A 15,341-nucleotide genomic window follows, 5' to 3' on the forward strand; every position below is an offset into this window, starting at 1 on the left:
TACTGAAAATCTCAGCCCACCGTACATGGTTGTTACAAATCTACTATGAAAGAATATATACCTGGCCTTTGAATGAGCAAACCACTAAGTGGGAGACTTTTCAGAAAAGATTACACAGATCCGAGAAAGAAGAAAGTGTGAGAAAGAAACTCAAGATAATTCTACCTTGATTTTGTTTAGTATAAGATGGGGTAGAGAGAAACTGACAGGTCTCTCAGGATTCTGTTATTCTACCCTACAATAATAAAGAGCATTCCTGGAATTACTGCCATGCCGGCTTCATGACCTTGCCTACTTCAAAGGGCTGACACTTACACCTTTACAACATCAACTCACTCAGTATTGTCCTTGGTCCCCCAGATGAGTTAAGGAAGATCCCCTGCCATTCCTGCTTTAGTCCATTTCTACTATTTGAAGTAGCAATAGTGGAGCATATGGGTTGCTCAGGGTTGGACCATTGGGAACTTGATGTTCACTGAGCATGATTTCCCTCCTTCCCCAGGCCCCATACATATTGGAAGATTCAAAGGGACCTCAGATGCAAACATGTCTACAGACCCACTAAAAACATTATATGGGTAGCATTATGACTGGTAATAATTTATAGGATCACAGTAATATTGTTTTTCAAGGACTAGCCTCATAGAAATTGCTTCTGGCTATATCTGTATATTGCTTAGTCATATACTTTGGCATTTCCACCCGTGGGTGTATTTCAAAGCTGGCTCAAATTATGGGTGTAGATGAAAAGTGCTGGGTAAATTGGCTCACATAAATTCTTCAATGCTTCATCTCTCTTCTTTCAAAATTTGCCATCAGCAAGCTCTTACTTTTATCTTAATTGGTTCTTTCTATTCTTTTTACCCAATTGAGAGAATATGGAGGACAACTAGGAAGAAAACAATCCATTTCTATCTGTCAGAAGACAGATCTAGAGTTCAGAGATCTGGTAACTCAAACATTGGTCAAATCTTCAGGGGATCCAAAGGAAATCCACAGTTCTGATCCCTTCAAAGGTTAGCAGAATCACAGATGCCGCTGGAGCCTTTGAATATAGTGAGTATTGAATTTTTCCCCACTATAAAACCCTTAGAGGTTTTCACTGGCTCTATTATTTCAGCCAATGACCTTACACCTTGTTTTCTACATTCTTTTCAAATGCTGAAGTACAACAAGCAAAACATTAATTTCTGCCCACATTTTTGTTTAAATATTCCAGTGCAACAGCGTTCAGGTCTGTGGAAAAATGCTTTCTGCAGATTGTTTAGCATATAATGCATAGGTGATCATCAGATATACAGCATGCTTCCTTTCACTCCTGATTAGGAAGGAACAAAATAAATGATGCAGAGTTGGCAATGTTTTTTTTCTTCTTTCTATTTTGGGATACATTCAAAGGTGTTCTTTCCTGTTTGTTGGTCACGTGCCTTCCTGGGTTTCAGATTCTGGCAAAAGAATGTGCTCTGGCCACAGATATGCCTGTAAAACAAAGATTAAACTAAAGATAATCTTTCCATAGCACTCTTTGTTCTGAAGTGGTTTCCTGAAAAAGTCTCAGGAGGGCTTGTCCAAGAAGACAATTCAGTAAATCTTAGGTATTCCTAGCATTTGAAGTCAAGGTCACAGCACAGTGGTGCCTCTAATAATCCAGGTAGATAGGGAATATTTTCACTAAAGCAGCTTTCTCACGGAAAGACGTGCCCTTTGTGGGTTATGGGGAAAATGGTGCTTGAGGGAAAACAAACAATATTTCATTTCAATTTTAGCTCAGGATTTTGACAGCTGTGTGTTGAACATTCAGCATTACAATCAATAGTTGTTCACTTGCTTGGATTTGCTTTTTGTCTATTCTAAGAAGCCATCTATGGGACCACAGGACAGCACTGCAATGCACACCAAACTTTTAAAATTAATGTAGTCTGTCTTATTCTGTCCCATGGAATTATCCAATGGAACTTTTTTCAGGTACCTACATTCTTACACAAGTGGGCTTTTACCCTGAGCACATTATCTACCTTTAACTAAATATAGCTACATTCTGGCCTACTTATTACACAGAGATCAGATGGGTTTTATTTTCATGTTGGGGAGTCAATTGAGAGTAATTGGCAGAGTAATTAATGATATCATACAATGAAGCAGGTTGGATTTTTGGGGGGAACTTGCATCCTGTTGGAGGTTGTGCATCTCTTCCTTCTTCAGGCCTAAAAAACATTTCAGTGGCTTGCATACCTATTTTGTTTTTCTTTTTGCTAAAATAACTGGGCAAATTATACTTCTGTTTCTCATCCTTTCCACAGACTGTTGGCAGCAGAATTTCAAGGGGCTCTAGGGGCTATAAAACAATAAGGCAATGAAGCCTTCTGACCTCAGATTGTCTCCCTTTCATATTGGGACAATACTGAGACTGAAATACTGGATAGTATCGGAACCCTCTTGGGGCACATCAGTAATATCAAAAAATTACTGTCAGTATTGGAGATCATAAACAAGATAGGGGAAGCATGTAGGACATGGCTTACAAAATTCTTTCCAGCTCCATTTTGGTACATGTGATCAGGAGGGAGGCAGGGTTAGAGCGGATGAGTCCTCAAGATCTGAGCTGCTGTTCAACACTGGGAGATGTTTTTATGGACTGTTTTTCTCCACCTCTCTCCAGTCTCAGCCAGCCCTTTTTTGTAGTCAATCTTTCATTGGCCAACTATTCCCTCCACACCAAATTTGGTCCTGTTCTGTGCAATTTGTAGAGAGTTGTCCTTCTGACGTACAGATATAGTCCTGACCCCTGTACCGAATTTATTTTCAGGGTTCTGTTAGCTTGGAAAGAATAAAAAGTCCTTATGACAAGAATTAGCAACCATTCAATGCTAACAATAAGCACAAGTTATTCATATTTCATGATTATGCAGCATGATGCTCCATAGTTTTTTTTTCTCATTTTGCTTTCTCATGTTTTTATGATAAAGAAGATGCAACCATTCCTTGTAATTTTACAGCAGGTGGTGAAACAGAGACAGATGGAAGAAGTTGCCCATCTAGAAGTTGGATGGGACACTGTGCTTTATTTTGGTTAGGAGAAACCTCAGCACCTGTTCAGCCTTACATGTTTCCTTCAATTTCTAAAGTAATCTGTTTTAATTTTTTAAAAATGCTTGAAAATTGGAATTTTATTAATTATTTGAATACAATTAAAGCACACCTTTTGAAATGAATTCTAATACATTTTTAAAGTAATTATATTGGACCATCAATAAAATACAAGAACAGCATCAGATGGTTATTTATTTTCTCTCTCTCTTTCTTTTACTTTGCTTTATTTGCTGGTTAAAGGGCAGGATAAAATTTGAGCTGAACTGAGTTGACCAAACAGCACTTGAAAATTGGAATGTTGATAAGCACCTTTGTCCAGCTGGGACTGATCAATTAGTTTCCCAATTCACAAAGATTGCCTCCAACTGAGTCAGTTCTATAAGAATTTGTCTAGCAGCTGCATCTAGAATTGGGAACAGTCCCTTACTTTCTTAACAGGAAATGATGCATGCAGCTCATTTTAAACAATACAGAGTTAGGGTGATTAATTCTGCTGTCCAAAGGCACAAGCTGATACTACCCAGCCATCATGCTTCCCTTTTCTTAACTATACAAAGCTTTTCACGCTCTGCACATATGAATGTGAGCACACACTCACACTCACACCAAACTACTTGAGTATTAATATAGTCTTCTTCAGCCCTATAGAATAACCCTGATCCAGATTGATGCGGAGTCCCTGCCTGTTTAGCAATCAAAGCACACTTCTGTCCATTGCAAGGTGTTTGTGTGCCTGCTCTGGCATTGAAACCACCCCCAAAAAAGTCTCTGCTTTTTCAGCTTTCTTTCCAAATGCCTGCTTATTGGCCCCATAGTGAGCATTATTATGCTGCAGCTTAGCTTAATAAATCATCGACAATTTCTTGCTGATGAGACTGCTAGCCTCTGGGTATTCAAAATACCACTGATAGGAGGGAAATAAATGTGGGGATGTATTGCTGGGAGGCTGTTTGTAATGGCGCATGATATTTTAAGATAGGGGCAACCCCCAGCACTGAAGGAGTGGTCTATTCTCCAGGCTGCATCTTTGCTCTTTTAGCTGCAATGTCACCATTCAATTGTCATCAGTCTCAGGGCAGGGTAATGAGTGTGAGGTCTGGGGAAAATAACTAAGCCAAAAGCAGTGTAGGCAGATCAAGGTGCTCTAGCATTTTAAGGCAACTGTTAGCATGCCTTGGCACCTCATCTTAGCTGTTGCCCCCTCTACACCTGCTATTTCACTACCGTATCTTCTGCATCAGAGAGACAATGGGGAAACAAGCAACACATACATGCACACATCGGTCATGTAAGAACAAACACAGTGACACCATGATTTTCCTCCATGTGCCTCTCTATAGTATTCATAGCTTACTTTTCCAGATTTCTCTTCTGCAGGCTTTTCACTTGGTTAGATTGTTTGCCCTTGCTTGCCTGCCCCCCCCCCTTATATTTAGAATTAATATCCTTTATAACTTAAATTACCTCCAAGATCCCTACTGCAATCTACCTCTCTTATTAATACATTCTTCAAAATTCACTTCTGCAATGAAGCCCAAATTGAAGTATAAGTAACTCAAAGAATTTCAGATTAATTTCTGTTGTTACATCCTACAGCCTTCTGTTTCCCTGAGTTGACTTTAGATTATAAGCAAGGCCTTTTCCTCCTTCCCCCTACAATGCACATCTAGCCCTGAAAATAAGAATTAAGCATCAGAATACTGCTTGTGCATTTTAGGAAAGGAGCATGAGGAATGGTCTTAAAGACCAAGTGCTGATTAAATTTCAGCTCAAACTTCAGAAGCATGCAAGAATGTAAGCAAATGAGGAAGGAAGGAAGGAAGGAAGGAAGGAAGGAAGGAAGGAAGGAAGGAAGGAAGGAAGGAAGGAAGGAAGGAAGGAAGGAAGGAGCCAGATGCCCAAACTCAAGGGCAGTGAGAGGGTTTGCAACAAATGAGTTAGTGGTTTAGAGGATGTACATTGTTCAAGATGGGGCATAACAAAGAGGTCAATTGATGAATAATGAAAAAAAATCTTCCAGAGATGCTTGGCTCCTTGATAAATCCAAAATAAAAGCACACATTCTGATTACCTGACCTGTCTTAGAGGTAGGAATCCTCCAAAATTAATTTTTCCCCCCATGAAGGTTCCAGATTGATCAATTTAAAATTACCCATGTGTTTTTGCCCCCTAGGTGGTGACCAGCAATTAGACAGGCATCTGCATATATTAGCATTTCTTCAGGAATTACTCCCTTGTAACCAGTGGTGGAAACCCAATACCTGTTTTGATCTAATAAATGAAGGAACCATTCAAATTATTACTTATTTATTAGTAAATTTGTGTTCTGCCAAATCCATTTAGTCTCATTATAGCTTATGACAACACAACATCAACAATTAAAATCTCCATGGTAGACAGTATTAAATATCATCAATTAATCAATCAAACCAATAACTAGTATCTAAAAATTATAGAGCAACAATTTCAGAATTCGCATAGAAGTTGACATTCAATCATCAAGGACCCTCTGGAATAACTTGTCTATACCATTTCTGGAAGGCCATCCCCAAAATTTCCAAAGGGAGGGTGTTCCATAATGGTGCTATGATAGAGAAACAATATATTCCTGGCCTAGGTCCTTTCAAAAACAAGGGATAACCTATACACTGGATGGGTTGGTTCTAGTTGAAGAAGGCAGTCTTGAAGATATCTTGATGGCAAGCCACTTAGAGCTTTATGGGTTGAAAACACTTTGAATTGTACTCAGAAGCCGATTGCAATCAATGCTAGCCTTCAGCAAAGATGAAAGAACTCCTGAAATTATCACCTGGCAGTAAACAGGCAGCTGCATTTTGTATCAACTGCAGCTTCCAAGTGGTTCTCAAAGGCAGCCCCATATAGATATTAAATAATGGGGAGAGGAACAAACTCCATGAGTTTGGGCTGATCTCTCCTCTCCTATAACCACCACATGGAACTGCTTACTAAGGAAGGAATGGAACCACTGTGGAACAGTGCCTCCTATTCCCAACCCATACATATAGTCAAGTAGCATAGCCTGGTTGAAGATATCAAAGACTGCCTGAGAAATCTTACTGCAGATGGACATGGTGTTTACTATCAGCAGCTTGAGGCCAAGGTCACAAGTGATCCACCTACCAGGACCCAGGATCAGGGCCACCAGGTCAGAAATTGGGACTTGACACCAACTTGTCAGTCCCTCCTCCCCTGAAAGTGTATACTCTATGCCTGCCGTATCTCCCTCAATTTATCACCACTGAGATCACCTCACCCCACCGTTCCATTGACGCAGTGTAATCCCACAATATGGTTTATTATTCACAACACAACAATCTCTTGTACATAAAATATCTCACACGCGCTTTCACTTCATTCAGGAACCCAGCAACCTGATAAAGCTTCTCACAAACCTGCCAGGTACCTTCTGTGTCTCAAACTATTCCTTAACAGTACTACATAACAATGATATGAGAGATTGTAAGAAAGCAAGGGAGTTTTGGTTTCTCTGAGATGAGGTAACATAGTCCAAATGTGAGAGATGTGGGAAGAAAGTATCTCAAAGAGACTCTGCCGTAATTAACTTACTACAACTGAAGCTGGGAATTTATTTTTACAGTTTTCAGAATTCTGTATTTATCTCTCACCCAAAGCAAGCTGTGAACTGCTTTCCTGGGGTTATAGTGTAACTGTTACAATATTAAGCCTTTATCACTCTTATTCTCCACAATAGGGTCTCCTGCCCTATCTCTAAAACCAGACTCCAGCACTCATTACCACCACCATTGGCACCTGACAACATTTCTCCAACCTAAGTGAAAGGGAGACCAGGAAGGTCCCCAAATTATAATCGCTGCCACTGCTCTTGGCCTTCTCTTCCATTGTATGAAGGCAACTTCATACAAGGCAATGAAAATGTTCATAAGTCCACCTTGCAACTTTCTCCCAGGCAATATTTCTTCCACTTGACACAATCTTCCAGGGAATGTTGTGTCAGTCTGCTTCCTGGAAACAGTTCTAGTTCCCATTCCATATAGACAATCTCCCAGCAATTCCAATTTCAGGGAAAGCTCATACATCAGCAGGGGTCCCATCTCCGTTTCTAACCTCACATCATAAAATCAACTCCACAGAGTGATTAGGTTCCTCAGAACCCTGCAGACCAGATGGGCTAAGTCTCTTCCCACAGCCTTTCCCCTGACTTTCCAATTCAATGAACCTCTACTGTCACTTCCACGGCCCCTTCTCCTAGCCCTAATCCTAAATTCCTAAACCTGCAATCTTTAACATTCACTGTTATCTAACTGTCATTACCCTAACACAAACCATCTCTCAAAAGCTCAGAAGCAGTAATGCACTCAAGAAGCCAGGCTCCTTATTCTTGATCAGAGAAAAGACAATATCTATCTTTATTACTGACTGGAAACCCCTTATGGACTTTTTGTGTAAAACAGAAAAAGCTCCTTATGAAGTATAAAGAAACTTTTGCTCTCAAATAAGAATTTGAAGAGGCTGTGAGAACTCAGGTTTAAAAGCATTTAATTCTGGCTCTTGGTTACTAGAAGCACTGATTAAGTTCATCTATTATGCTAAGATTTGGTTTGTTTAACCATGGCTTACTGAATAAACTACAATTGGCTTGATTTGCTCAATATTCTAAATCATAAATATTTCATAAATTATATTGGCTGGGTGGTGTGGGTCTTCCGGGCTGTGTGGCCGTGTTCTTGAAGTTTTGTTTCCTAACGTTTCGCCAGCACCTGTGACCGGCATCTTCAGAGTGCAGGAGCACAGACAGGAGCAGTTCTCTCTGTGCCCAGTCTGTCCTGTCTGTGCTCCTGCACTCTGAAAATGCCGGTCACAGGTGCTGGCGAAACGTTAGGAAACAAAACTTCAAGAACACGGCCACACAACCCGGAAGACCCACACCAGCCATCGTATGCCGGCCGTGAAAGCCTTCGACAATATATTGGCTGGGTTGACAACACACTCTAAGCCCAAGCTAAACAAACACATTATGGCTTAATTTCTTGTGTGAACCCAGTCATTAGCTTCTGAACTTGCTGTCCTCATGACTGACCCTGAACTCTGTTTTTAGACCATTTAGTGCTACAGTCTCTGCTTGAAACTCATATTTCAATTTTGGTCTGGCTGACTACTGTTACTTCCTGCTGTGAGTTACGGGCTTTCTGCATCACTGACCTGGTTGTCAGCCTGCTTATTCAATACTGTATCTGTGCCCTGGAGAGGACACTTGATTAAGAGATAAGAGCTAGTTTACTAGTTCAGATGACGGCATAGCTAGTCTGGCAGTCTCTTTCTTAATGGTCACTGGAAGCTAAAAACGCTATGGCGATGAATACTTCTTATCTCAGAAGCTTAGAACTGATGCCATACTAGAATTTTCATCTGCATTTTTAACCACTCTTCTTCAGCTTGAGGGAAAATACATTGTTTTCAGTTCAATTCATTTTTCTCCCCCCAAAGGAGAAAAATAGATGAAAATGCTCACTAGTTGGAATGTGAGGTTCTTACACTTAATTATGAGATAGCTGAAGGGGTATAGGAGTGCCCCTTTTTGATACCATAATCAGTTCTCCAGCGATCTGCAACTCCGCTGGCTTCCCATATTTGCAGTTACATCCCAAGAGAAATCTTCCCATAGGCTTTTTTGAGGTCAGGAAGCAGGGGGCCATCAGGGAGGCTGCCAAGGGATGGAGAAATATCTAATAGAAAAGGAAAAACAGCAAAAGCATCCTTTGTTACTTTGCAACAATACCTTCTACAAAAAGATACTCAGTGGAGATTCAAAGCCACACTGAGTACAAAACAAACAAATCCCCAACCCTCTTTTAGAAGAAGAGAATTGACAGGAATGTGGGGGACAGTTAAATCTTTAAAACCTTGTTTTGTCTTTATCCCTATGTAATCCAGAAAGAATAATAACTCAGTAAGTGGAATTTTTATCCTGCTGCACAATGGAGGAATGGTTGGTGAAGATGATGGAACTTGCTGAGATGGCTAAATTGAGTTCTTTGATCAGAGAAAAGGCAATATCTATCTTTATTACTGCCAGGAAACCCCTTATGGACTTTTTGTGTAAAACAGAAAAAATGAACTTATGATTTATGGTTTTGATGATTAGACAGGATAGATTATAGAAAGAATAGAATTATGTTGTAACCATACAGTAAGAGGCAAATTTATGATTGTACTTATAACTTTAAAGAAGACCCGAAGCTACTTTTTTGGATCTTTTTTCTTTCTTTTCTATTTTTCTTTTACCTTTTTTCCCCTTTCTTGCACTTTTAGCTTTCTCTTTGATTTTTTTCTTTTCTTTTTCTTACTTTATATTAGTTTGTATTAGTTTTTATCTTCCTTTTTAAAAATCCTTAATAAAAATTATATAAAAAGGAACGTGAGGTACAGTTGTAGGCCCAATCCCCAAATTTGAACTTGAAGTAGTTCAGTTGCGCAGCAGAAGTCCAAGATAATTTATTAAAGATTCATCTCATGTCTGTGTTTGTGTTTAGAGCGTTAGAATGGGGGAAAAAAACCAACACAAATGTTTCAATTAAAAGCCCAATTCCTTCATTCTCTTCCCCTTTTTCTCCTTAGATAATTTAACTACTATACCACTTCCTGTATCAATTCCAGTTTCATTATTTATCTCATTTACAGAGCCAATCAACTATATGCTTCAAGCAGCCAGTTTTATTTAATAGCATCAGGGCATGTTAAAACTTGGATAAAACATGAAACCTCAATTTTGCCTTTCTAAGATTGCCGATACGCCCCACATAAATCCAAGTGTATCTTTAATATCTTATTTTCAACTGATGCTATCTTTTCCTTTTGTTACAGCAGTTGTTTCATATGTGAAATATCTTATTGTTAAATATTCAGGTAAATGCTGCTCTTCTGGCTTACAAAATGCACTAGCATCTTTCGCTTGCACAATTAATGCACACTTGGTCAATATTATAAATCCAGGGCTAACCTAGTACATTATATATTATTAAATGTGCAGAGTGTTGAAGACAAACCAGTTCAGCTTTAAGAGCATTTTCCTTTCCTATCCCTGATTACTATTTCCTTCTGAAAGTAGAATACTTCTCTAGTTACTTAATTGGAAGATCTTTTTTCCCTTTTACGTGAATCATATGCTGAAATAATGAATCACCAACTCATAGGTTCTTCCCGCCAACTCTCTCCACAGAATATCAAGAACCTGATAGGAATGAGAAAAAAAACTCTGCTCAGTTTGATTCATAATTGAAGGGTTTTTTTTACAGTTTTGAAAGAGCTTAGATAAAGTTCTGTTTTATCAGTCTTTTCATTCCTTGGCTAATTGCCCACATTTTGGGGAGAGTCAGACCATCCTTAGTATAAGCATTTGGATTTTTGCCTTGAGATTTCACTAACATTTAGTTTTTTTTCCTACTTCTTCTATTGTTGATATTTTTGAACTTACTTTATTACTAGAAGTTAAGACAACTGCTTGCTGATTTCTTCTGTAACAAGTTTTTCCTTCACACTGAAGCTTCATTGTCTACCCATACTTACCAATTACAAATAGCCCAGTGAGTAAATAATGAAGGACTGAATGACCAACTCATCTGTTCTTCCCATCAACACCCTCCTCTGAATATTAAGAACCTGACACGGGGCTGTATGATGGAGATGAGGGGGAAAAAAACAACAACTCTACTCAGCTTAGTTCATAATTGAGATTTGGGTTTGTTTTTTTTAAAAAACCCAGTTTTAAAAGAGTTACCCATAGTCCCCAATTTGAAATAGCTCAATGAATAATGTCCCCACAGGCGGTCTCTCTTGGGATTTAACTGATGTATGAGAATCCAGGGAGGCTTCAGACCATGAACTTTTCTTCTCCTTTAAAAGAAGTTTCAGAAGTAGAGCCTCATTCATCAACCTAAATGACAAATAGTAGGAAATGTAGGAGAATGTTTCTTCACTGAAGTCTATCCAATGAGCAAAGCAGTAAATCAAGTGCTGCTTCAAGCCCCTCCTTCTTCCCTTTCCAACCTACTCTTCCATTGCTGCTGCTTCCTCCTCTTCCTCTAGCCAGCTGAAGTTAAAGCAACAGATTCTTGAGATGTGCTTGTGGTTGTAAGGTGAGAACAGGGATGTCCACCTGATGGAACATCCAAGATGAATGCTCCATCACATGGAAACAATTATCTACATCCATCTTGTCATGGTCATCAGTATAACTGTGTCTCCTCTCATCTCCATTGCAAACAGACCCCACAAAGTCAGGATTCTCAGAAATGGCCGAACATATTGCCTGACTGGCAAAATATTTGCAACATCAGTGCACCATCTGGTCACTGCTTACATCATTAAGCAAAAATAGTTATGAGAAATAAATAGATGGCAATGGTAAATGACTAGTAATTGAATTCAAAGGAACTGTTGGCCGGTTTCCAGAGCTGCTCAAGCAGTAATTAACCCAGCAGTTCAGTGAATTTATCCATTCAAGTTTGTTTATTTATTACATGTGGGTCCTGTCCTTCCTCCAAAAAGTTCAGAGCAGGGGCAGGGACAGCATTTTCCTCTCTTACTGACTTAATGATGGTGCTGTGAGATGGACTAAGCTGAGAAGTATAAACTGGCTCAAGGTCATCCAATGAGCTTTACAAAGTAATAGAAGCTTGAAATAAGGTCTTTCTGGTCCAAATCCAATATTCTCTTCATTGATTTATGTGCTGCTATATAAAATTATGATTTCTATTCCACTTTCTGGCTCTCAAAAGGACCCTCAAAGCAGCTTACATCCATAAACATGTACAGACATATAAATAGGCAATGAAGTCCAAAAAGAAAATATTAGTCATTAAACAAAAATTAAATATATTTGCTAAGTTTACATCTTGCCTTTTCCATTAAATAGCAGTGAAGGCACACCCTAAAACAGAAATCTAAATAAAACACTAAATTATAAATAAAGCATTAAAGCAAATCAGTTAAACCATATGTTTAGAGTTACTGATGGACTTAAAGGATTTATATCCTGTGTTCAGCAGCAGCTGAACAGCTTATGGATCAATAAAAAATAAGGCAGTCCCTTCCTTCAGGCTTGCAATCTAAAAAGTTATGACTCTAAAGGAAAAAAAAAAGGCTGGGAAGAAGTAACAAGGATGCTAAGATTCATATAATGATAAAATTCCTTTGGCCCAACCAACATGATCAAGAGGCATATTTGCAATACAGGAGAAAGGAGACAGCTAACAGTGAATGTGGAAACCTGAGAGCAAACACAAACAGAGAATGAACTATAGAATCCTCTCTTCCAGATCCCTTCACTTTGTTGGAGAAAGAATGCAATCTGGGTTAGAAACTGTATCCCATGGCTACATGGTGACAATTCAGAGCTAAATTGGCTTCTATTTTCTTAAATAATATTATATTGCGAGAATTATACCTTAGATTGCAGCTATCAAAAAGTAACTACAGGTAGTCCTGGGTTAAGAACACCTGGTTTACGGATGACCCATAGTTAAGAATGGAGCCTACTGTAGCAAAATTCGAATTAAATACACAATGATTTGAGTTAATTACACAATACTACTTGTGCAGTATTATAGAATAATACTGTTCCGGCTTACGTACAAATTCGACTTAAGGACAAACCTTGGGAACGGAACTCATTCTTAAACTGGGGACTACCAGTATAGTAAAAACATAGTTGAACGCAGTTAATCCCATCCATTTTAATTCTGCCTTGGATTATGGTCACCATTTAAAGCTTGTGTACAAATCTATTTTCATATCAGTTTCAGTCAGTTTAGGAGAATGTTAGATTCTACTCATCTATTAGATTTAAATGAGCAATTGTCAAAACAACAATGTTGGTCTGAATTTTTGTAACTCCTGGCAATGATTTTGTAAAATACAGGCTTAGAATTCCTAGAAGCACACTATAACTTTTTTCCTATTTGAGGGAAATCATCTTAGTTCAATTATATTTTCTATGGAACCAATATTTAAAACTGAGTTTCTAATATTTTACAGAATCTTATTTCTTGTCAAAACACTTAAATTGCCATTTATGGTGGTGTAAGTAGTAATATTTTCTAAGGATTAATGGGGTAAATAGGAATATTATCTAATAACTGTTTCTTTAAAAAAGAAAACAATCCAGCAGGCCAAAGCTATGGATCTAGTTACACCTGCAAATCGATTAAGTTGGCTTGACTTATTGGTGTTTAAAGTCTACCAGTCTTCTCCAAACTAGTGTCCTTCTGATGTGTTGGATTTCATAATTCAGATAGGCATCATGGACAAAGTTTTCTCTGGACAAAAAGTCCAGAGCTATAAAATATTCTTCACAAGTATATGATGCAGGTTAATTCACCAGCATCTAACTGAAGAACTGATATCTGGTAGGAGGGTTGGGAAAGTCCCTTACTTGAAACAAAAGACTAATGGTATGGCTTAGTAAACTGAAGAAGGTAAGCTGAAGGTGTTTACATGTTGCATGTTTTTCTTCCAAGAAGCTAGATGTTTCTGAGTATCTTTTACAGTTAGATGCTACGGTGGTAGAGGTAAGGAGAATTCAATCTTATAGTGGTAATGGATTTAAAAGGCTGAAAGGCTGAAAGGGTAAAAACGGAGATAAGAACTGAGAACGTAATAGCCCTGCTGGATCAGATCAAGGCCCATCTTAGTTCAGCATTTTGTTTCTCACAGTGGCAAACCAGATGCCTCTGGGGTGCTCAGAAGCAGAAAGTGGGGACCTTTCCCACTATTGCTCCCCTGGACATACTCTGATCATAGTATGGGCACACAGTGTGCACCCATCACAGAAGGTACTACACCTGAACTGGATTCTCATTGCTCTTGCAGTTCTCCCTGTACCTCAAAAATCAGTAAGATCCTCTAAAAGGTAGCTGAGGAACATCAATGGATGGTAGGAGAAAAAGTGTGAAGAAGTTATGCTGTGATAGCCATGGTTTGAAGGGCTCATCCCATCTGAAAAGCTGCCCTAGGAAATCTCAGTTTTTTCAGCAGTGAAGAATAAGGCAGGCCCTGGACTTGGAAGTGCTGTGATCTCTGTGCCTTTCAGCTACAGCTGCTTCGTCTTCCCCGGTTCCTATCTTCAGGCTGAAGAAGAACTGCTGCTAACACTTCTACAAATACTTTTACACTGGTGGAAGTAACCCAGAGTAACCCAGACACATGGGGGCATGCTGAGAAATACAATCTCTGCACCACCATTAGCCCCCACTGCAGTTGTACAGACATTGTACTACCTACCCCAGTATGCCCAGTGCACAAGCAGCCACAAAGGGGGGAAAGGGATGGAGGGTAGATGTGTGTGACTTGCTTGAAAGAAAAGGTTTAAACACTTGCAATGGTGCAATGAAACTAGATATGATCATGAACAGTATTCACATAATGCTTTAATCCAATCTTAATTGCTGTCCATGGGCTCTTATGAAAATTTTAAATTTTTGTCATCAACATTTCTAATAATTACTTATAAATGATGGCAGAAAAAGAAAAATGCTTAGAAATGTCAGCTGGAAAAACTCTATTATTAGTGGGTTATTTGAAACAAATATCAAAGGGTTTATAAGATGTAAACAAATCAACATTGATAGAAAGGTCCTGAATATTGTTGTAAACAAACAATTCAAATGTTCACTCAAGTATAGAGAGAGAATGACAATTAGCTTTTCAGATAAATTTTAAAAAATTATTGAATTATTAAAGAAAGACAACTCTAACTCTGATTTTGTAGCTTTTCATTTCCACATAATAAACTATCCAAAATACCATCCAGTAACAAGTTCTGTTTTCACTCCAGTTCGTTCTCTCATTATTTAGATGTATTTCATGGTTTTGGGTTTAAGACCCCAAGTTCAGACACAAGTTACTATAGTCTTGTTCTCTTAGTTATATTCCTTTAGGACAGTGTTTCTCAACCTCAGCAACCTTAAGATGTGTGGACTTGAACTCCCATGCTGGCTGGGGAATTCTGGGAGTTGAAGTCCACACATTTTAAGGTTGCTGAGGTTGAGAAATACGGCTTTAGGGCTTAAGATTCAGAAGGTGGAGTGAATGAAAGGATGACATTTTGTGTTAGATACAACATGCTGGAAGGCATAGTATAGTCTCTTTGATCATTTGCATATTGCAAATGGCCACAAAAATACGTACTGTACTAGGGTTGGAGAACTTTTATGGCAAGCCTGATTTCTCTTCTGTATATCCATTATATATGC

At 38.7% G+C, this 15,341-nt stretch overlaps 1 protein-coding gene across 6 annotated transcripts in view; it reads right to left on the reverse strand.

Annotated features, from left to right (window-relative positions):
- Positions 1–943: 943 nt before the first annotated feature.
- Positions 944–15,341, reverse strand: part of LOC103057326 (uncharacterized) — a 142,573-nt gene continuing 128,175 nt past the window's right edge. For 5 of the 6 annotated variants that reach the window (XR_015797921.1, XM_088150840.1, XM_088150844.1 and 2 more), the window contains one exon: positions 7,904–8,816. Coding sequence is in view for 5 of the 6 variants with exons in the window: in XM_088150840.1 (XP_088006966.1) it covers positions 8,628–8,816 (189 nt within the window). In the remaining variant the exon portion in view is untranslated. Of the gene's footprint in view, positions 1,480–7,903; positions 8,817–15,341 lie in introns of those variants that run through there. The other variant, XM_088150841.1, reaches the window with a different exon arrangement.

Source organism: Python bivittatus, unplaced genomic scaffold (assembly GCF_059951505.1).
Source record: "Python bivittatus isolate LINGU-HERP-01145 unplaced genomic scaffold, Pbiv_v1 ctg000610_np1212, whole genome shotgun sequence".
In the NCBI taxonomy this organism is placed as follows: Eukaryota; Metazoa; Chordata; class Lepidosauria; order Squamata; family Pythonidae; genus Python; species Python bivittatus.